This window comes from Suncus etruscus, chromosome 1 (genome assembly GCF_024139225.1).
Source record: "Suncus etruscus isolate mSunEtr1 chromosome 1, mSunEtr1.pri.cur, whole genome shotgun sequence".
Taxonomy (NCBI): domain Eukaryota; kingdom Metazoa; phylum Chordata; class Mammalia; order Eulipotyphla; family Soricidae; genus Suncus; species Suncus etruscus.
The window spans coordinates 182,012,137-182,035,528 of NC_064848.1; the positions used below are offsets into that span (position 1 = coordinate 182,012,137).

General features: G+C 44.2%; 1 protein-coding gene across 4 annotated transcripts in view; it reads left to right on the forward strand.

Moving 5' to 3' along the window:
• Positions 1–984: 984 nt before the first annotated feature.
• Positions 985–23,392, forward strand: part of SPAG9 (sperm associated antigen 9) — a 142,638-nt gene continuing 120,230 nt past the window's right edge. For all 4 annotated transcript variants that reach the window (XM_049770948.1, XM_049770964.1, XM_049770956.1 and 1 more), the window contains exon 1: positions 985–1,313. In XM_049770948.1, coding sequence (XP_049626905.1) covers positions 1,011–1,313 — 303 coding nt within the window. In that variant the 5' untranslated portion in view covers positions 985–1,010. The remainder of the gene's footprint in view (positions 1,314–23,392) is intronic.

Here is a 23,392-nt window from a genome sequence, read left to right on the forward strand (position 1 = left end):
ATCCCATAGGGTCTTCCCCCCACCCCCCTTCAGCCTGCCAGGAGCTATTTCTGAGCCTAGAGCCAGGAGTAACCCCTGAATGCTGCATGGGTGTGACCCAAAAACAAACAAAATAAATACAAAAAAAGTAAAGAGAAAAAGAAAGGTGTTAAAAAGGCAGAGATTAAGAAAAATAAAAACAAATAAAACAAAAACGGAAAAGAAGAAATTAAAAAATATAAAACAAAACCAAAAATCAAAAGAAGGAAAGAAAACAGAAAAAAGAAGTGTTAAAAAAGGCAGAGATTAAAAAAAGAAAAAGACGAACAAAAAAAAGAGAAAAAATAAAAACAAAACAAAACAAAAACAAAAAAGAAAAGAGAAAAAATAAAAGTGTAAAAAGGAAGAGACTAAAAAAAGAAAAAAACCAAACAAAACAAAAACAAAAAAGAAAAGAAAAGAGAAAAAATAAAAGTGTAAAAAGGAAGAGATTAAAAAAAAGAAAAAACGAACAAAACAAAACCAGAAAAAAAGAAAAGAAAAAAAGTAAAAAGGCAGAGAAACGGGAGGGAGTCGAGTGAAATCTGGACGGCTGAAGTCACTCTCCCGGAAGCCCTCCCTTGGCCTGCGGGCCCCACCCCGCGAAGCTGATTGACAAGTCCTTACGGGCTCGCCATTGGCGGAAGACGGCGCCTAATGCGGACGCCACCACCCTGCCGGCGACTCTGGATGACGCATTGACCCCCGCCCCAACCGCGGGGCCCCGCCCACCCGGCCGGACCGAGCGACGCGGCGCGGGCCCCGCCCCTTGGGTGACGTGCGGCGCGCGCGGCCCTGCCGCTCCCGCAGTTGGTGCAGCGGCTGTGGGCTGGAGTGAGCTCAGCCCTCCCCTCCCCTCCCCTCCCAGTCGGCCCGGGCCCCCACCCCGCGCCCCACACCCGCACCCCGCCCGCGGGCCCAGCCCAGCCCAGCCCGGGTGTCAGCCCGGGTGCCAGCCCCGCAGCCCCAGCCGGGCCCGGCCCGCCGCCACCATGGAGCTGGAGGACGGCGTGGTGTACCAGGAGGAGCCCGGCGGCTCGGGGGCCGTGATGTCGGAGCGCGTGTCCGGCCTGGCCGGCTCCATCTACCGCGAGTTCGAGCGGCTCATCGGGCGCTACGACGAGGAGGTGGTGAAGGAGCTGATGCCGCTGGTGGTGGCCGTGCTGGAGAACCTCGACTCGGTGTTCGCGCAGGACCAGGAGCACCAGGTGGAGCTCGAGCTGCTGCGGGACGACAACGAGCAGCTCATCACCCAGTACGAGCGCGAGAAGGCGCTGCGCAAGCACGCCGAGGAGGTAGGTGGGGGGCGGACGGACCGACGGACGGACGGACGGACGGACGGACGGGGCGAGCGAGGGCAGGGCGAGGCCGGGCCGGGCCGGGCCGGGCCCCGGGGTCGAGCCTCCCCAGCCGATCGATCGGTCGATCTCGACGTCCCGGGACACCCCCTTCCTGGCTCAGGTGGGGTCGCTGCCCTCAGGACCTCAGGGAGCCAGCCGGGCGAGGCACGGATTTTTGGGGTGTCTGTGGGAGTTTGCAATCCCCCACCCACCCCGGGAGCTCGTGTGCTCAAACTTTTCCCCAGACGGGGGTGCAAAGATAGCGCGTTCCCTGCGCTTCGGGCTTCTGGGGTCTGTCTTGTCTGTGACTTGCATGGGCCTCCCCCGATCCCTCTCTTCCCCGGGGTGCTACGGCCAGACAGGCAGACAGACAGGTAGGCAGAGATCTCCTTCTCTCCTCGTGGGTGCGCCCCGGCTGTCACCTACCTGGTCAGCGCCAAGGGAGCAGGGTTAAGCAAGGTTCGGCTCAAAGTTGGGGTGCGCAACGTGTTCCCACCTAGTTGGTGGTGCCCAGTCCCGTGCGTGGCTTTATTTATTTGCACGGTGCTGCTAACCTTGGACAGTTCCCGTCAAACCCCCAGGGTGAAGGAGTGGGGTCCCCCAGAGGGGCGGGGTTGTGAGTTATCTACCCCCCCCCCCCACCAACATCTCAACTCCTGGTCAAGTTTTCTTGACTGGTAGCCCTTTTTTTTTTTTACAGGTGCACTTGACGTGTTTAGGAGTCTGGCACCTTGGTCACGCAGTGACCTTGGTGCCCTCACCTGGAGTCACTGTGACTCTTTTGCCACGTTGCGAGGGGGGGTGTAGCACCCCGCTGGTGTTTTACTTCTTGAGCTCATCCCCGATTTTAAACTTTCAGTATGTGTTGGTACTTTTGTGACACTTTGGTGCAGGCTGCAAGACCTGATCATCTTTGTTTCCTGAGCATTTAGGATACCTGACTGAAGGGGAAGCTACATGACTAAAGGCTATAAGCAGATAGGAAAATATTTTAAGGTGTGATGTTCGTCTTCAGACACATCTTTTAAACTTTTTTTTTTTCTTCTTCAGGAGTGGGTGGGGATGTTTGGGCCATCCCTAGAGGTGCTCAGAAACATACTCTTGTTTCTGTGCTCAGGGATCACTCCTGGTAGTGTTCAGGGGGATCATATACGGTGCTCGTATGGAACCAGGGTCAGCCACATGTAAGGCAACCTACTGTACTATTTCTCCATCCTGAACCATTTGTTTTTATGAAGTCAAACTATGCTAAACATGACTGTAGTGATACGTTTTTACTTGTGACTCAGTGATTGAGTTGCTGCAAAAGTAGAAGAGTATCCCCAAGAATATAGGGAAGGTGGGCCTGGGGAATGATCTTAAGCTGGGGTCACAATTTCTATCACATCATTAGCACAGTTGATGGGACAAAGGCCAGGTCATGTTTGGGAGAAGGCAGGCTATACCTTCAGTTGCACAGAGGACCTTGCCAGTGTGAGGACACCCATGAGTGAGACTGGGCTATTAACTACTTACATGCACATAGGTGAAGGGCCTGTATGACCTATCACCTTAGAACAGGGGTCTCAAACTCGCGGCCCTCCGTACAACATTTTGTGACCCTGCCCTAGAGGAATCTTTTTGTTTTGTTTTGTTTTAGTTGTTTGGGTCACACCCCCCAATGTTCAAGGCTTACTACTGACTTTGCACTCAAGGATCACCCCAACTTTGCCTCCTGCGGCCCCCAGGTAAATTGAGTTTGAGACCTCTGCCTTAGAAGGAAGAAGTGATTCTTCCAGCTTCAACTCCTGTCAGTTTATGTAAACATGGGCAAAATGCTAGTGTCACATGTGCCAAGTAAACCATTTTCTATAGGTTGTAGAATTTGAAATAATTTAGTGCCTAGTTGCTAGGCACTAAATTGTGTATTTTTTGTTGTTGAAAAAAATTTTGGTGGGAGGCACAGCTGTGTTCAGGGGATACTCTTGACTTAATGTTCAGAGGTACATGCAGTACCAGACTTTCAACAATCAAAGCATGTGCTCCATCCCTTGGAGTGGTATATTCCTACCCTCAACTTTCAATTAGTTTATTTTTGGTTTTTGGGCCACACCTAGTAGCTTTGGACTCAGAAATCACTTCAGGCCGGCTTGGGGGATTATATGGGATATGGGAGATCGAATCCGGGTTTGCTGCATGCAAGGCAAACGTTCTACCCACTGTGCTATCGCTCTGGTCCCTGTTTGTTTTGTTTTGGAGATACACTCAGCAGTCTTTGGACATGGTTTCTGGCTTGGTGCTTGGGCATCACTCCTGAGGGTGCTAGGGATGGAACCCAGGCTTCCTTCCTGTTTGTGCTCTTCCCATTGTACCATCTCTCTGCTCCTGACTTTTTTTTTTTTCACATACATTTGGGGGTCAAGAGAGTATAGTGGTTAGAGTACATGCTTATTATTCCTGAGCAGCATCAAATTTTGGGATCCTTGCATTGAATCTCTGTTGGGTTATAGACAACTACTAGTAGGGACTCCAGAGCTCCCTGAGAACTGTGCCAAAAAATGAAAAAAAGAGGGGCCAAGCTGATAATACAACAGGTAGGGCTCTTTCTTTGCACACCACTGACCCAGATTGGATCTCTAGCACCCCTTATGGTCCCTGAACTCATTCGGAGTGATCTGAATGTGCAGAGCCTGGAATCAGCTCTGTGCACTGCTGGCTGTGGCCCCCAAACAAAAACCAAACAAACAAAAAAATAAAATGTACCAGGCACCTACATGATCAGCCTTCTTATTTTGTGTTGCTGTATCAGGGGTTGAACACTTGGTTGTAATGCTGAGGCTCTCACCTGGCAGTTGTGTGGCTTCTACTTGGACTTAGGGAGACCTCAGGGACAGAACTATCAGCCTCATACATGCATGGCAGGTATTGTACCACTGGGGCATGTCACTGGACCCAGCTCATGAATTTTTAAAATCAGCTTCTCCAGTGACCTTGTGTACTTTGTGTTCTCTCAAACATGTCTATAAATTCTTCATGTTGCAACCTCTGGGCAAAGGGTCATAACCTGAGAACAGCGAGCTGATAAATGCTAGATGAGCCAACTCCGGACCACAAACATATAGCACCTTATTATCAGTCTTGATGTAAGAAAGATCACAAGTCAGGTTTACCTACACCTAGAATTTCAGTTGGTTTTAGGAGAGTGAATTCTGTGTTTAATTTTCTGTGAGTGTTATTTTTCAGAATGGAGATTTAAAGTCTGTTCTCAGGAATAAGCTGAAGCACATGCTATTCATGTACTTCATTCGGGATCCCTGGTAGTTGCTTTTTTTTTTTTTTTATCATTGAGTCACTTTCCTGGGTTCCCTAAAGTGACAGTTCACTGTATGTAAGTACATATGTAAAATTTTCTTCTAAGTATACTTAGTAATGCTCAGGAGTTACTCCTGATTCTGATACAGGAATCACTCCTCACTGGCTTGGAGAACCATATGGAAGCCAGGGATTGTACCTGGGCAAGCCTCTTACCTGCTATAATACCACTCTGGCTCGATCTTGTCATAAATTTCTAGACCCCAAAATCAATATTTTCATCTTCACTGCAATACTTAATTTGAATGCCATTTATATTTTTCTTTGTTTTTATTTGAATTTTTGTGTGAAATATACTGTTTCCCTATTTAAAAGCAATCTGAAGGAGGGCTGATTTGATGGATTATGACCAGATTCAAATGCTAATCCAGAAATTTAATCTTATAATTATTTTTAATATCTTATTTATGTTGTATCACTTTCCCTTTTGCACTGTGGTTTGGGGCCACTTTTGATGTACTCAGGATTGACTGCTTGTTCCTCACTCAAGGATCATTCTGGGTGATGCTTGGGGGACAATGTAGAATGCCAGGAACTGAACCCAAGTTGACTGCGTACAAGGCAAATGTTCTACCTGCTACGCTATTACTCGAATCCCTGCCTTCTCATTCATTTTTGTTTGTTTTATGGGGCCACACCTGGCAGTGCTCAGGAGTTACTTGTGGCTTTGAACTGAGGAATCACTTATAGTGGGCACTGGAGTGCATATGGAATACTGGGGAATTGAACCCAGATCAGCCATAGACAAGAACCCTACCTGCTGAACTATCTTTCTGGCCCTATCTTCTCATTCTTTTTTTTTGTTTTGTTTTTGTTTTTGGGTCACACCAGGCGGCGCTCAGGGGTTTACTCCTGGCAGGTCAGGGGAACATATGGGATGCCGGGGATCAAACCCAGGTCCCTCCTGGGTAGGTGGCATGCAAGGCAAATGCCCTACCGCTATGTTATCTCTCCTCAGCCCTATCTTCTCATTCTTTCTTTTTTTTTTTTTTTTTTTTGTTTTTGGGTCACACCTGGCTCTATGCTCAGAACAAGCTCCTGGCAGGCCCAGGGGACCATAATGGGTGCCGGGATTCAAACCAATGACCTGCATGAAAGGCAAATGCCTTACCTCCATGCTATCTCTCTGGCCCTCTATCATCTCATTCCTTTTTTTTTTTTTTTGGTTTTTGGGCTACACCCAGCGGTGCTCAGGGGTTACTCCTGGCTGTCTGCTCAGACATAGATCCTGGCAGGCACGGGGACCATATGGGACACCGGGATTCGAACCAACCACCTTTGGTCCTGGGTCGGCTGCTTGCAAGGCAAACACTGCTGTGCTATCTTTCCGGGCCCCTATCATCTCATTCTTTTTTTTTTTTTTTTTTTTTTGGTTTTTGGGCCACACCCAGTAACGCTCAGGGGTTACTCCTGGCTACGCGCTCAGAAGTTGCTCCTGGCTTGGGGGACCATATGGGACACCGGGGGATCGAACCGCGGTCCGTCCAAGGCTAGCGCAGGCAAGGCAGGCACCTTACCTTTAGCGCCACCGCCCGGCCTATCATCTCATTCTTAATCAGACTCTGATATCTTTGCCTATATTCTTGCTGTGGCCCAGAATGCTTTTTCTTCAGATTTTTTTTGTTTGTTTGTTTTTGTTTTTTTGGGCCACACCCATTTGATGCTCAGGGGCTACTCCTGGCTAAGCCCTCAGAAATCACCCCTGGTTTGGGTGGACCATATGGGACGCCAGGGGATCCAACCGTGGTCTCGATCTTTCCTTGGCTAGCACTTGGAAGGCAGACACCTTACCTCTAGCGCCACCTTCCCGGCCCCTTCTTCAGATTTTCATCCTTGTCTAGCTTCTCATTTTTGCTCTGCTTGAATTTCACTTTTCCAGTGAGTCCTTGCTTGTTTATCTCTAAAATGTTGTGACTGATTAGTTTGTAAATTGGTGATTTTTAAAAACAAATCTTAGTAGAAAATGATCTTTAGAAAGAGATGTTATTCTGGGACAAATGTCAGTAGTGTTTTTTTTTTTTTATATGATTTGGTTTGTGTAAGTTCTATTTTTAAGTAGGAATGTTTTGCTTTGAGTAACTTAAGTTACTTTAAGTTTTAAAGTTCTTTAAGTAACTTAAAAACTAAAGAGAGTTTATATAAGACTGCCCTGGGTTTAATCTCTGGCACCCTGTATGATCCACCAGCTTCACCAGAAGTGATTCCTAAGTGTAGAACCTGGAATCTACTTGCCCTGAGCACTGCCCTAGTGTGCCCCCTAAATAAAAATGAAAAAAAGAAAAAAAACCTTTTTCTTTTTTTGTTTTTTGTTTGCTTGTTTTGTTTTTGGGCCACACCCTGTGATGCTCAGGGATTACTTCTGGCCATGCGCTCAGAAATCGATCCTGGCTTGGGGAACCATATGGGATGGGGGTGGGGAATCGAACCATGGTCCTTCCTAGGCTAGCGTAGGCAAGGCAGATGCCTTACTGCTTGTGCCACCGCTCCGGCCCCAAGAAACTTTTTCTGAAGAATTTAATTCTGAAAGATTCTGGGGGCCTATCACAGAATAATACCACCACTATTATAGAGATTATATAGCATCAGTGGTCAAAGGCAATTTTGCACGTAGAAATAAAGATGTTCCCTCTTTTCTCTTTCCTTACTTCCTTCTATGATAGAAGCATACATAAAGAGAATTATTAAGAATAACCCTGCTGGGGGCCCGGAGAGATAGCACAGCGGTGTTTGCCTTGCAAGCAGCCGATCCAGGACCAAAGGTGGTTGGTTCGAATCCCGGTGTCCCATATGGTCCCCCGTGCCTGCCAGGAGCTATTTCTGAGCAGACAGCCAGGAGTAACCCCTGAGCACTGCCGGGTGTGGCCCAAAAAACAAAAAAAAAAAAAAAAAAAAAAAAAAAAAAGAATAACCCTGCTGGAAACATGATGTTATAATAATTAATAACAGCCGCTTTTCTGTGGCTTTTTGCTTAAACGTACAAAGGTGCTTAAATGCTGAAATACTACTGAGAATTTTAAAATGAATCAGCCAATCACCCAGTGAATCAGCATTTTCTTTTTTTGTTTTTTTTGTTTTTTTTGTTTTTGGGCCACACCCGGCAGTGCTCAGGGGTTACTCCTGGCTGTCTGCTCAGAAATAGCTCCTGGCAGGCACGGGGGACCATATGGGACACCTAGATTCGAACCAACCACCTTTGGTCCTGGATCGGCTGCTTGCAAGGCAAATGCCGCTGTGCTATTTCTCAGGACCCCAATCAGCACTTTCAAGCAGTTACAAAATTACTGTTTTATTTGAAGTCTTTATTTTTTTTTTTTGCTTTTGTTTTGTTTTGTTTTTGTTTTTCAGGCCACACCCTTTTGATGCTCAGGGGTTACTCCTGGCTAAGCGCTAATATATGGGGCCGGGGGATTGAACCGCGGTCCTTCCTTGGCTAGCTCTTGCAAGGCAGACACCTTACCTCTAGCGCCACCTCGCTGGCCCTGAAGTCTTTATTTTTTTTAATTTTTAAACTTTTATTTTTGGGCCACATCCTGTGATATTCAGGGGTTTCTCCAGGCTTTGCATTCAGGAATTACTCGTGGCAATGCTCAGGGTATCAGGGATTGATAACATGGGTTGGCCACATGTTCACAAGGCAGGCGCCCTACCTGCTGTGCCATCTTTCCAGTTTTTGTTTGAAGTCTTTAATCAAATTGTTTCTTTGAAAGTATCTGAACACTGGAGGGCGGAGTAAGAACCATGGACTAGAAATAGGAATTGATATTTATTTATTTTTGGACCAGCCACAACTAGTTGTGCTCAGGGTTTACTCCTGATGAAGTTTGAGTGACAGTTTTTTTTTTAATTTTATTTATTTTTTAAATTTTTTTCTTTATTTAAACACGATGATTACAAATATGATTATAGTTGTATGATTACAGTCATATAAAGAACATCCCCCTTCACCAGTGCAACATTCCTACCACCAATTTCCCAGATCTTCCTCCTCCCCACCCCCACACCTGTACTTTCTACTTTCTTCATTCATTCACATTGTTATGATAGTTTTCAGTGTAGTCATCTCTCCAACTGCACTCATCACTCTATGTGATGAGCTTCATGTCATGAGCTGCACCTACCAGCCCTCACCAGCCCTCATCTCTCTTGTCTCTGAGATATTGTTAAAAATGTCTTTCATTTTTCTTAAAACCCATAGATGAGTGAAACCATTCTGCATTTTTCTCTCTCTCTCTCTGACTTACTTCACTCAGCATAATAGATTCCATGTACATCCATGTATAGGAAAATTTCATGACTTCATCTCCTGACGGCTGCATAGTATTCCATTGTGTATATGTACCACAGTTTCTTTAGCCACTCATCTGTTGAAGGGCATCTTGGTTGTTTCTAGAGTCTGGCAATTGTAAATAGTGCTGCAATGAATATAATAGGTGTGAGGAAGGGATTTTTGTATTGTATTTTTGTGTTCCTCAGGTATATTCTTAGGAGTGGTATAGCTGGATTGTATGGAAGCTCAATTTCCAGTTTGTGAAGGAATCTCCATATCACTTTCCATAGAGGTTGTACTAGACGGCATTCCCACATGCAGTGAAAGGCATTCCCACCAGCAATGAAAAAGAGTTCCTTTCTCTCCACATCCCCGCCAGCACTGCTTGTTTTCCTTTTTTGTGATGTGTGCCAATCTCAGCTGCGTGAGGTGGTACCTCATAGTAGTTTTGATTTGCATCTCCCTGACTAATAGTGATGTTGAGCATCTTTTCCTGTGCCTTTTGGCCATTTGCCTTTCTTCTTTTACAAAATGTCTGTTCATTTCTTCTCCCCTTTTTTTGATGGGGTTAGATTTTTTTTTTCTTGTATAGTTCTGTCAGTACCTTGTATATTTTGGATATTAGTTCTTTATCTGATGAGTATTGGGTGAATAATTTCTCCCACTCAGTGGGTGGCTTTTTTATTCTGGGCACTATCTCCTTTGAGATGCAGAAGCTTCTCAGCTTAATATAGTCCCATCTGTTTATCTCTGCTTCCACTTGTTTGGAGAGTGCTGTTTCCTCCTTAAAGATACCTTTAGTCTCAATGTCATGGAGTGTTTTACCTACATGTTGTTCTATGTACCTTATAGTTTCAGATCTGTTATCAAGGTCTTTAATCCATTTGGATTTTACCTTTGTACATGGTGTTAGCTGTGGGTCTGAGTTCGCTTTTTTGCAAGTGGCTAACCAGTTGTGCCAACACCACTTGTTGAATAGGCTTTTCTTGCTCCACTTAGGATTTCTTGCTCCTTTATCAAAAACTAGGTGGTTATATGTCTGAGGAACCTTCTCTGAGTACTCAAGCCTATTCCACTGATCTGAGGGTCTGTCTTTATTCCAATACCATGCTGTTTTTATAACTATTGCTTTGTTGTTTTTTTTTGGTTTTTGGGCCACACCCGGTGACGCTCAGGGGTTACTCCTGGCTGTGCGCTCAGAAGTCACTCCTGGCTTGGGGGACCATATGGGACGCCGGGGGATGGAACCACGGTCCGTCCTAGGCTAGCGCAGGTAAGGCAGGCACCTTACCTCTAGCGCCACCGCCCGGCCCCCATAACTATTGCTTTGTAAGACAGCTTAAAATTGGGGAAAGTAATGCCTCCCATATTCCTTTTCCCAAGGAGTGCTTTAGCTATTCGTGGGTGTTTATTGTTCCAAATGAATTTCAGAAGTGTTTGATCCACTTCTTTGAAGAATGTCATGGGTATCTTTAGAGGAATAGCGTTAAATCTGTACAATGCTTTTGGAAGTATTGCCATTTTAATGATGTTGATCCTGCCAATCCATGAGCAGGGTATGTGTTTCCATTTCTGCGTGTCCTCTCTTATTTCTTGGAGCAGTGTTTTATAGTTTTCTTTGTATAGATCCTTCACACCTTTAGTCAGGTTGACTCCAAGATATTTGAGTTTGTGTGGCACTAATGTGAATGGGATTGTTCTTTTTTTTTTTTTTTTTGGGCCACACCCTGTGCCGCTCAGGGGTTACTCCTGGCTATGCGCTCAGAAGTTGCTCCTGGCTTCTTGGGGGACCATATGGGACACCGGAGGATCGAACCGCGGTCCGTCCTAGGCTAGCGCAGGCAAGGCAGGCACCTTACCTCCAGCGCCACCGCCCGGCCCGGGATTGTTCTCTTAATGTCCATTTCTTCCCTGGCTTGAGTGACAGTTAAGCAACAAGTTCATCTCTAATAACTGACATTGGGAGTAAAGACTAATTTTGTTACCAGGAAGCTTCAAGCACGGTACCACAGCAATTGAGTGGTACTGATTTGCCTAATGGACCTCTTGCTTCAAGTTTGAATTCAGATGTGCCTCAGCTTACAATAGCCAGACTCTGGAAACAACCAAGATGCCCTTCAACAGATGAGTGGCTGAAGAAACTGTGGTACATATACACAATGGAATACTATACAGCCATCAGGAGAGATGAAGTCATGAAATTTTCCTATACATGGATGTACATGGAATCTATTATGCTGAGTGAAGTAAGTCAGAGGGAGAGAGAAAGACGCAGAATGGTTTCACTCATCTATGGGCTTTAAGAAAAATGAATGACATTTTTAACAGTATCTCAGAGACAAGAGAGATGAGGGCTGGTAGGTGCAGCTCAGTACTCTCACAAGAAACATTAATCGTACTCTCACAAGAAACATTAATCGTACTCTCACAAGAAACATTAATAGTACTCTCACAAGAAACATTAATAGTACTCACTATCATTGAATTATGTTTTTATGTATGCAGAATGTCCATTTTGTACTCTGCCCTTTTGCATACCCCTTCATAAGTTCATATTTCTCTTTAACTTCTTTAACTCCTATCATCATTACTCCTTTTTTACCCTTTCTAACTTAAGTACTGTTGAGTCCTAAGTCACAGACCAAAGTGGTGCCCTAGAGTTAACACCCACCCAACTATTTTAAAAGGCACAAAAAGGACACATATCTTTTCAACATTTTATGGGTGTTTTCTTTGCTATAACTTTTACTAAATACTTTCTTATACAGTGATGATCCCCCCCCCCATGTTTTTTATCTTCTCTTTGTGAACTGCTCAATATGGAATTTGGTGTGAAAGAATCCCTCAGTTTAATACTTATGTTTGAACCAAGTCATGGGTCTTGTTGGAAATGTTCTTATGCCCCCATATATCTGATAGCACCACGTGGCTTTATATCTTGATTGCGTAGGCACACTAACATGGGAAAATACTATACATACCAATAAATTCTTATCTAATAGAAATGGGAACACACAAATCTTGTAGTACAATGAGACCTTATACCCTGAAAATTGACATAAATTGGAGGTGGGGGTGGTTGCATCATATGTGGTGATGCTTAGCAGTAACTTCTGTTGGTGCTTGGGGGCGCATATGTGGTGCTAGAGATTGGAATCAGGGTCAGCTACATGCAAGGAATATAAAGAACATGCAATCATAGCAAGGACTTCGGTCCTGGGTCAGCAGCGTGCAAGGCAAACACCCTACCTATTTCTTCATGCTATTTCTCCAGCCCCTGATTAACACTTTCTTTTTTTCTGGTTTATGTTTTTGGGCCACACCTGTTGACGCTCAGGGGTTATACCTGGCTATGCTCTCAGAAATCACTCCTTTCTTGGGGGACCATATGGGATGTCTGATATTGAATCCAGGTTCATCCTGGGTCAGTTGCATGCAAGGCAAATGCCCTACCACTGTGCTATCAGTCAGACCTCCTGATTAACACTTTTTGAAAGTTATTTTCTACTTAAGTATACATTCAAACAAGTTTTAGAAGGCCATATTTGGTGCATATTAATAAAATACATTTATTTTAATGGTTTTGGGGTCATAGTGTTTGAAGGGTTACTTCTGGCTCTGCTCTCAGGAGTACTATTGCTCAGGCCAAGACACTTGATTTTTATTTATTTATTATTATGATTTTGGTTTTTGGGTCACACCTGGCAGCTCTCAGCGGTTTCTCCTGGCTCTATGCTTAGAAATTGCTCCTGATAGGCTTGGGTGACCATAAGGGATGCCTGGGATCAAATTCAGGTCCATGCCGGGTCAGTTGAGTGTAAGGCAAACACCCTACTGCTTTGCCCTGGCCCAACACTTGATATTTAAGTAAGATCTTTTCATATTGGGGCCGGCGAGGTGGCGCTAGAGGTAAGGTGTCTGCCTTGCAAGCGCTAACCAAGGAAAGACCGTGGTTCGATCCCCTGGCGTCCCATATGGTCCCCCCAAGCCAGGGGCGATTTCTGAGCACTTAGCCAGGAGTAACCCCTGAGCATCAAACAGGTGTGGCTTGAAAAACCAAAAAAAAAAAAAAAAAGATCTTTTCATATTATAAAATTAAAAACGGGCTGGAGAGATAGTATGGAGGTAAGGTGTTTGCCTTTCATGAAGAAGGTCATTGGTTCGAATCCCGGCATCCCCTATGGTCCCCCAAGCCTGCCAGGAGCGATTTCTGAGCCTGGATCCAGGAGTTACCCCTGAGCGTTGCCAGATGTGACCCAAAAACCAAATAAAATAAAATAAAATAAAGAAAATAAAATTAAAAACAAGGTAAAAATAAAATGTCCAGATGAAAATAAGGACCAAAATAAATTAAAAACAGGCCTAGGGAGATACCCAAAGGACTATGCTATATTTACATGTATTACATATGGGAACATGAGCTTGTACCCCTGCACTGTCATGGACCTTTTGCTGGGACTGACCTACAAGTACCACTGGGTGTGGTTCTAAAACTAGAACAGAACAAATCCCCATGAAAAGAACAACAGAAAAAGGGAAAAATAAAAATGACAAAAATGCCTGCTACCCCCACCCAATAATTTGAATAAGCTTCATAATGCTCCAATGTCATTGGCCCTAGTATTCCCAACTTGGGCATTTTCTAAAATGAACCATCTGTTCTCTAGATTCCGTGTTGGTGGTGGTAGAGTAGTTGCTGTTTAAAATGGTAGTTAACCGCTGTTTTCTTTTCTTTTTTTTTTTTTTTTTTTTTTTTTTGGTTTTTGGGCCACACCCGTTTGACGCTCAGAGGTTACTCCTGGCTATGTGCTCAGAAATCGCCCCTGGCTTGGGGGGACCATATGGGACGCCGGGGGATCGAATCGCGGTCCTTCCTTGGCTAGCGCTTGCAAGGCAGACACCTTACCTCCAGCGCCACCTACCCGGCCCCTGTTTTGTTTTCTTAACTTCAGAGATTTTTGACTGTAATAGCGAAATACTATTGTCTTTTTTCTTGCTGGCTTCTGGTTTTTGGTAGTGTGCAGGGAGTTTGACTGTGCTGGCTTCCTCACACATGCAGGACAAGTGCTCTCCGCTGAGCCACATTCCCAGCCCCTCTTTACTACAGTGATACTGAAGTATTTTCCTCCCTTTTCTTGATTATTGTTATGATTGTAACTAGGGGGTTGTACATTTGGTTGAGAGGCTCACTTTATTGTGCTGCTGGGAATCAAACTGCAGTGTCATGACTAAATCGCACATGTATTGCGGCTGTCCTGGGGTTGGATGAAGGCAGTTGCTGTCATTTAGCCTCATTCGTGGGTCCCCTGAAGTGACATTGCACTGTTTATAAGCATATATGTAAAGGGGTTTTTTTGCTTATTTTATTTTTTGGGTCGTATCGTTTGGTGCTCAAGGGTTTACTCCAGGCTCTGTGCTGCTGGTGCTCAGAGTTTCATAATGTGGTGGTGAGGACTGAACTAGGATTGGCCGCATGGAAGACAAGTGGCTTAACCCCTGTGCTTGAACATATTTTCATTTGCTCTTTGAGCATTTTTTGGGATGGGTCCCCAAAATAAATAAATTTTGAGAGATATGAAGTTGATTAAAACTGGTTAAAATTGTTTGAAAATTATATCATATACAATATCATGCTTTATTTTTCCTCCTTTGAAACAGATATTTGTGTGTGTGTGTGTGTGTGTGTGTGTGTGTGTGTGCGCGCGCGTGCGCACGTGCATGCATGCATGCGTGCTTTTTCAGCCTTAGGTATTATCCGAAACAATCTTGTTTCCTTTTGTTTTTGTTTTTGTTTTTTGTTTTTGGGTCACACCCGGCGGTGCTCAGGGGTTACTCCTGGCTGTCTGCTCAGAAATAGCTCCTGACAGGCACGGGGGACCATATGGGACACCTAGATTCGAACCAACCACCTTTGGTCCTGGATTGGCTGCTTGCAAGGCAAACAGCGCTGTGCTATCTCTCCGGCCCCCACAATCTTGTTTCTGATTGCATACCTGCTTGACCTTGGTTCTAGAGCTTGAGAAGAGGTTTTTCCTAAGGTTTTGCTGTTTCACTTTCACATAGAGGATAGATCTACATTTTTGTCATCTAGATTCTATCATTGCCCTTTAACACCACTGCTCCTTCTCCTCTTTCCCCTTCCTTTCTTCCTTCCTCTTCCTCTCCTTCGTCTTGGGCCACACCTGGTGGTACACTGCTTACTCCTGACTGTGCTCGGGGATTGCTCTTGGCAGGCTCGGGGATCAATATGAGGTACTGGTTGGCCACATACACAGCAAGCACCATACACTTTGTACTATCTCTTCAGCTCCCAAAACATTTTCATTTGCTCCCTTGTTGGGGAGGGGGGGCGGCGGCAATGGCTTTGGGCCACACCCAGAAGTGTTTAGGCTTGACCCCTGGAGGCACTGGGGTGACCATATATAGTACAATATATAGTGTTTTATATATGTGTGTGTGTGTGTATATATATATATATATATATCACTATATATATATATATACTATTATAGTGTTAAAATGGCTTGGTTGCTGCAAGACCTTATCTCCCATTCTCGCTTTCTCCCTCCCCCCCCCATTTCTTTTTCTGTAGTATTTTAAGGACTGGGAGGAAACTCATGACTTTTTAGTTCTATTCTCTCACTTTTCCATTGGTAAAAAATAAGGATACAATTAGATGACTAGAAGAACAAGGCTTTTTTGTTGTTTTTTGTTTGTTTGTTTGTTTTGGGGCCACACCCAGCGGTGCTCAGGGGTTACTCCTGTTCAGAAATTGCTCCTGTTAGTCTCGGGACCTTATGGGATACTGGGGATCGAATCCTGGTTCGTCCAGGGTCGGCTGCTTGCACTGTGCTATCACTCCAGCCCAAAGAACAAGGTTTCTTGCATTTTTCTTTTAATTTTTTGGGACCACACCCAGTGATTATCAGGACTTATTCTTGGGTCTGCATTCAGGAAGCACCCCGTAGGGCTTGAGAAACCATTTGTAGTGCCAGGGATCAAATCTGGGTCAGCCATGAGCAAGTCAAGAGTCCAACCTGGACACTTAGGAGTTACACCTGGTGGTACGACTCATGGGTATATGGGATGCTGGACTCGAACCCAGGTTGACAGTGTGCAAGTCAAGCCCCCTACTCACTATAATATTGCTCCTTTCCCAAGAACAAGTATTTTTGAGCCAGGCATTATCATAGGTTCTGGGAATGTAGCCACAAGCAAAACAGACAAGGAAGATAGTTTTCTTGGGGTTAATATTATAATAAAAAACAAACAAGCCAATTAATTACAGATTATGATAGATGCCAGGCTGGAAATAAAAGAGGTGGTGTGATAAAGAGTAAAGAAGTAGGCACTTAAATAGAACAAACAAGTTTATAAAAGGTTAAGTTGTCCTGCAGGAAATAATCCATCTCACAAGAGTAATTATTTAGTCCTAACACCTTTCAGGCATGTCTAGTCAAGAGTTTCTCCTATCATTAAATATTTAGAAAAGTGAGTACCTCTCATAAATGTATTTCTCTTCCTCCTCTTCTCTATTATGGAGTCTGGGGGCCACTCCAGAGGCACTCAGTCTACCATATTGGATGGCTCAATTCCTGGGCCCTCCGGTGTGACACTGCTCTGGAAGACAAGGTGGGGAACCAATAGAAAGAGCAATGCAGCAGTGCATGACACACCTAGGGCCACATCTGACATACTGGGGACTTCTAGTGTTACATGTAGTGTGCTTGGGGAACCATTGGGATTGAGCTAGGGTCCTGTGCACTCAAATCATGTTCCCCTTGTTTGCAGCTCCTATTTCTTCTTTATCTTTTATGTCTTTTTATGTTTTCCAACAATATTTGATATAGTCATTTCTTTAAGAAACATTATTTTTGGATTACTTTGAAATCTCTTGGTTTTCTTCTGTTTTACCATTCTGAATTCTTCATGTTTTAGCTTTGGTCTTCCTTGGAGTTAATTCTAAGATTCTCATAACTTGTTTTTGTTTTGTTTTGGCCATGCCTGATGATGCTCAGGATGTACCTTGGCTTTTTGTTCAGGGATCACTCCTGGTGGATTCAGGGAACCATATGGGGTTTCTGGGATAAAATCGGGTTGGTCATATACAAGATAAGCATCCTACTGATTGTACTATTGCTCCGCCCTCCCCATTAGTTGACTTTTGCATCCTGCTTGGCTGCTTGTTTGCATTACCATGCGCTCAGTTATCATGTCAACTATTTCAAATATTTATCTCATTAATGAATTGAACAGATCTTTATTGACTATCAATTCTGTGCCTAACACTGTGCCTTTCTGGAGAACAGTGGTGAATAAAAAGACAAGATTGTTTCCTCCTGGAGGTAAGAACCTATGAAGTACTTTAAGTGCCAGTAGCTGTGAATTCTAAAGCTGGAGTTTGCAAGTTTGAGGCCGAGATTGAATGTTCCTGCACCAACTCACATTGCTGAGTGCTACCGTTGGCACAAGTGTGTAACTTCTTGAATACCTCAACCAGGTGTGTAACCCTCAGACATTGCAAGAGCAGCAAAGGGAAAAGGGAAAAATAATAAAAAGGTTCTGTAACGACCAGGACCGGAGCAATGGCACAGTGGCAATGGCCTTTGCCTTGCATACGGCCAACCCGGGTTTGATCCCTGTCGGTCCTGTGGTTCCCCCAAGCCTGCTAAGAGTGATTTCTGAGTGCAGAGCCAGGAGTGACCCCTGAGAGCTGCCAGATGTGGCAAAACAACAGCAACAAGTTCTGTAAAACCATTCAGATTATTGCTTTTTGGACACTAACATCTCCCGAATTGTTCATATGTGAATTTACTTCCCAGTTCCATATCTTTATCTCCTTAGCCAAAAGCCTGGTCATGGCTACATTGGCTTCTTTCCAACTTTTAATTATTTTATTTAAAAAAAATTGTTCCTTGCAAAGTGGGTGGTGAGCCAAGGGTCTATTCCATTTCAACGTTAAACAAATAATAAAATTGTCTTGCTTTTGGGGCCAGAGTTAATGGTGGTAGTAGGATGGTTGCCTATTCCTGGTACTGTGCGAGGGGAATCGCATGTTGCTGCTCGGGAGGCTTTGCAGTGCTGAGGATATGATCTGGACCTCCTGCTTGACACAAATCTGCTCTTTGAGCCCTCTCTCCAGTCTTTTTTTTTTTTTTTTTGGGCCACACCCGGTAACGCTCAGGGGTTACTCCTGGCTATGCGCTCAGAAGTCGCTCCTGGCTTGGGGGACCATATGGGACGCCGGGGGATCGAACCGCGGTCAGTCTCCTAGGCTAGCGCAGGTAAGGCAGGCACCTTACCTCCAGCGCCACCGCCCGGCCCCCTCTCTCCAGTCTTGTTTTCAGCTTATTCTTTTTTTGAGTCAGACCTGTTAGTGCTCAGGGTGGCTCTGTGCTCAGGGATCACTCCTAGCAGGGCTTGGTGAGGTGCTGGGGATTGAATCTGGGTTAATTGCATGCCAGGATAGCATTTTCTTTCTTTGGAACCATACTTTACACTTAGGTTGCTTTTAAAACAAGGCAAAAAGTAGGGCCGAGTGGTGGCGCAAGTGGTAAGGCATCTGTCTTGTGCATGCTAACCTAGGATGTACCGTGGTTCCATCCCCTGGCATCCCATATGGTCCCCCAAGGCAGGAGCCAGGAGCAATCATGAGCGTCAGCTGGTGTGGCCCAAAAACAAAAACAAAAAAGTCAAAAAGTGTTCTCTCCAACCTTAGCCTTTAATTTTTTGTTAGTTTGTTTTTATTTTTGGGTCACACCCGGCAGCACTCAGGGGTTACTCCTGGCTCTAAGTTCAGAAATCGATCCTGGCAGGCTCGGGGGGACCATATGGGATGCTGGGATTTGAACCACTGTCCTTCTGCATGCAACTTTGCTATTTTTCCGGTCCCTAATGTTCTCTTTTGTGGATTCAAATTCTTATTCCTTTTTTTTTTTGGTTTATGGGTCACACCCGGCACCGCTCAGGGGTCACTCCTGGCTCTACGCTCAGAAATCGCCCCTGGCAGGCTCGGGGGACATATGGGATGCCGGGATTCGAACCACCGTCCTTCTGCATGCAAGGCAAATGCGCTATCTCCATGCTATCTCTCCAGCCCCCCAAATTCTTATTCTTAATGTTACTAAGTTATTCTAAGTCTTCCAAATTTTTTTTAGTAAGTTCTTTGAATTTGCATATGCAGAAAAACCATGGCTTCTCTTGAGTCTAGTTATTTCAAATACTTTTGTTTTTGGGCTACACACGGTGGTGCTCAGGGACTATTACTGGTTGATGAACTTTGGGGTGTCACTCTAAGAAGAATTCAGGCTACATTGATTTGGTTTTTTGGGGGGACACATTTGACAATACGTAGAGGTTATTCATGGCTTTGCACTTAGGAATTACTATTGGCGATGTTTGGGGAACTATATAGGATGCCAGGTTGGCTACATGCAAGGCAGGCACCCTACCTGCCCTTTTTTCTCTCTGGGTCCTCAGGGAACTTTCAGATTAGGATTGAATTTGGGCCTTAGGTTATATCAGATACTGGATATTATCCTGTACATAGTAATTACTAGAAATATTTATGTACAAGAAATCATTAGACTATTGTCAGAAGTATTCTCAAATACTGGATTAGGTATTCCTTTTGGGGGAACACACTCAGTGGTTCTCAGGGCTTACTCCAAGCTCTGTGTTCAGGGAGAACTCCTGGAGGTTCTTGGGAGAACATATAGGGTAGTGAACTGGGATCAGCTGTATGCAAGGCAAGAATTTTTAACTGCTGTGCTATTTCTCCAGGCCATATGTGTTCTTTTTTTTTTTTTTTTTTTTGGTTTTTGGGCCACATCCGGCGTTGCTCAGGGGTTACTCCTGGCTGTCTGCTCAGAAATAGCTCCTGGCAGGCACGGGGGACCATATGGGACACCAGGATTCGAACCAACCACCTTTGGTCCTGGATTGGCTGCTTGCAAGGCAAACGCTGCTGTGCTATCTCTCCGGGCCCAAGAAACTTTTTTTTTTTTTTTTTGGTTTTTGGGCCACAACCCGTTTGACACTCAGGGATTACTCCTGGCTATGTGCTCAGAAATTGCTCCCGGCTTAGGGGGACCATATGGGACCCCGGGGGATCGAACTGCGGTCAGTCCTATGCTAGGGCTTGCAAGAGACACCTTACCTCTAGCGCCATCTCTCCGGCCCCGCCATATGTGTTCTTTAAAGTTCTGTTAACATTATGAGTCTGATTATATTATGCTTGATACTGGGTTTATGTTGCTTCTTTCACTTTAGCCACATGTTTCTGAATTACTGCTTAAAAAATATGTTAGCTTGTTTGAATAATTCTTTCATGCAAATGCAAGTTAAGTGCTAAAATGTAATTCTATTTGCTGGTAATCTTACTCCAGGCATTTCTAATTAGAATACAGCTGCAGTACAATAAGAGTGGTTAATGAAAAAAATTTTCACTTGAAAACACTTATTCTGAAGAACAAAAGAATAAAAAAAAACTTTTTTTCTTTTATTTTGGACATTGAGATCTGGATTGCTTAAAAGCTTTGCTTGACTATTATGTTTATTTTATTTAAGTTTTGATTTTTGGGCCACACGCTGCGACGTTCAGGGGTTACTCCTGACTCTGCATTCAGAAATCACTCCTGGCAGGTTCAGGGGACCATATGGGATGTTGGGGATTGAACCCAGGTTGGCTGCTTGCAAGGCTGGTGCTATTGCTCCGGCTCCAGCTATTTTGTTTATAAAGTATGTTTCTGATTTTTGTTTTGTTTTGAGGGCCATACACTACAGTGCTCAGAAGCTACTCTGGATTGTTGCCTAAGGTCACTTGTAGTATTGTGCTCAGAGGACCAAAATATTTGGAGCTGAGGGTAAAATCCAGGCCTCTGTACAGCATGCTGTCTAGTCTGTTGAGCTATCTTTGGTCATGGTGCTGGTATTTCTTTAGTTAGGGTCACAAATTTTAGATGTGGCTCTCACATCTGTGGTTGTGTGCCAGAGATTGCGTGTTCTGTTGAAGTGCTGGAGTTCCCACATGCATAGCTGCCAGGAACACACTTGGCTCAAGTGAAGGAACTGGAGGTGGGAGAGTTTTGCACATATGAGAGGCATTTTTCGCTACTAAGCTATCTCTTAGGCTCCATGTCAAATATTTAAAAATTGTTTTATTTTATTATTTTGGATTTTGGGTCACACCAGCAGTGCTCAGGGGTTATGCCTGGCAGGCTCGGGGGACCATATGGGATGCTGGGATTTGAACCACCATTCATCTGTGTGCAAGGCAAATGCCCTACCACTATGCTATCTCTCTGGCTCCAAAAAATTTTTTTTTGAGGGAGGTCACGTCTGGCTGTGCTCAGGGGTTACTCCTGGCTCTGCGCTCTGAAATCACTCCTGGCAGGCTCAGGGGATATGGGATATGGGATGCTGGGAATTGAACCGAGGTCTGTCGTATTGGCTGTGTGCAAAGCAAATGCCCTACCACTGTGCTATCGCTCTGCCCTCCCCATTCTTTAATTGAATCACCATGAGATACAAAGTTGGTTATGATTGAGTTTTGTCATACAAGGTCCACAATGATTTTTGGGTTTTAGATTTAAGATTAAATTTTTTTTTTGTTTGTTTTTTGGGCCACACCCGTTTGATGCTCAGGGGTTACTCCTGGCTATGTGCTCAGAAATCGCCCCTGGCTTGGGGGGACCATATGGGACGCCGGGGGATCGAACTGCGGTCCTTCCTTGGCTAGCGCTTGCAAGGCAGACACCTTACCTCCAGCGCCACCTACCCGGCCCCAAGATTAAATATTTTTAAATATTTTTAGATATGGGAGTTTTTATTTAACATTTGGGAATTTTTCTTTTGCCCAGACAGAAAGCTAATTTAATAAAATCAAAATTATTCCTTTAAAAGATGTTATGTATACACCCGAGAATTGCAGTTCTGTGTGAAAAGCTAAAAATAATAATCTTTGTTAGGAGTCAGGGAAGGTCACTGGGATATAACATTTCATTAGTGACACGAAGGATAAGGAGACAAGATCATCAGCCACGAGTATGTTTCAGGCGAAGAGGTGAGACAGGAAAGTAGCTAATAGTTTAAAAATAGGAGCCGGCCTGTCAAGAAGAATGGGAAGGGATGAGATAGGGTTGGCATGCAGAGTTAAAGGAAATCTCAGCTTCAGCCTGAGATTTATTGGGAAGATAGCTATTGATACGAGAGATGTTTGTTCCTCTGTGTACATTTCAGTGTATCATAATATACTCAAAAACATTTAAAATAAAGCTTATCGTGTTTATGATAAACTGGAATCAGAATATACTGGACATTGTTGAATTTGGGTGATAGCATTTGCTATTCTCTCCACATTTACATGTATTGAAAATTCCTTTAATAGGAGAAAGCTCAGAGGGCTGGAAGCACGTGCTTTGCATGTGAGAAGCCACATGAGTAAACTTATTCTTTCATATGTGTGATACTTGGGGTGAGGAAATGAATCAAAAGGGCTAGTTTGCTTGCTTCGTTTGCAGGATACCTGGGTTCAGTTTCCAGAACTACGTATATGGTCCCCTGAGCACGAGCTGGGAATAGCCCCTTAGTACTGTCAGGTGTGACCCTAAACTCAAATACATGTGTGGTCCTTGTTTGGTCATAATTTCTTAATCAACTAGTGGTTTTTGTTAGTTATTATGTGCTTGCTTTCCCTGTTTACAGATAAAAACATGCGCTTTGTACAAAAAAGAAAACATTAAAAAGAAAAACAACATCAAACCAAGGTACTATAGGAATACTTTTTGAATGCTGCCTAACAGAACTTACTATTCATTGCTTAATATATATCTGGCAGGTACCTTTTTATATACATACATATGTGTTGTGCTCTGGGATCAAATTGAGGGACACAAACATGCAAGACATATGCTTGCTACATCCCTCACCCTATGCTATTGATTTGCTTTATTTGTTTATTGTTGGGCCACTCTATAGGACTTAACTAGGACTCTACATCATTGGGACTAGAGCCTGTGGCTCCAGTATACAAGCATGTGGTCCAGCCTTTTGTGCTGTCTCCCTGGCCAGTAAGTCTATTTTAAAATTAATGAGATCATGATGTATGTAATATGTTGTAATTAGCTTTTATGTTTAACACAAGTCTTGAGACATTTTCATTGTTCTACTGAGTATTTTAGATTATAACCACCTGTTGGCAATGGATAGTTAGGAATTGGTTTGAGATCTCAGGTAATTTAGAAATTAGGACCTATGCTGGTGGTGTTCACTGCCCTGATTTCATGTTATAGAAAGAAGCACCTGCAATCACTTAGAGTAGAAAAAAAATATTTTATTTGTATTTGTGTCACACAGGTAGGTGTGTGTGTGTGTGTGTGTGTGTGTGTGTGTGTGTGTGTGTGTGTGTGCGCGTGCG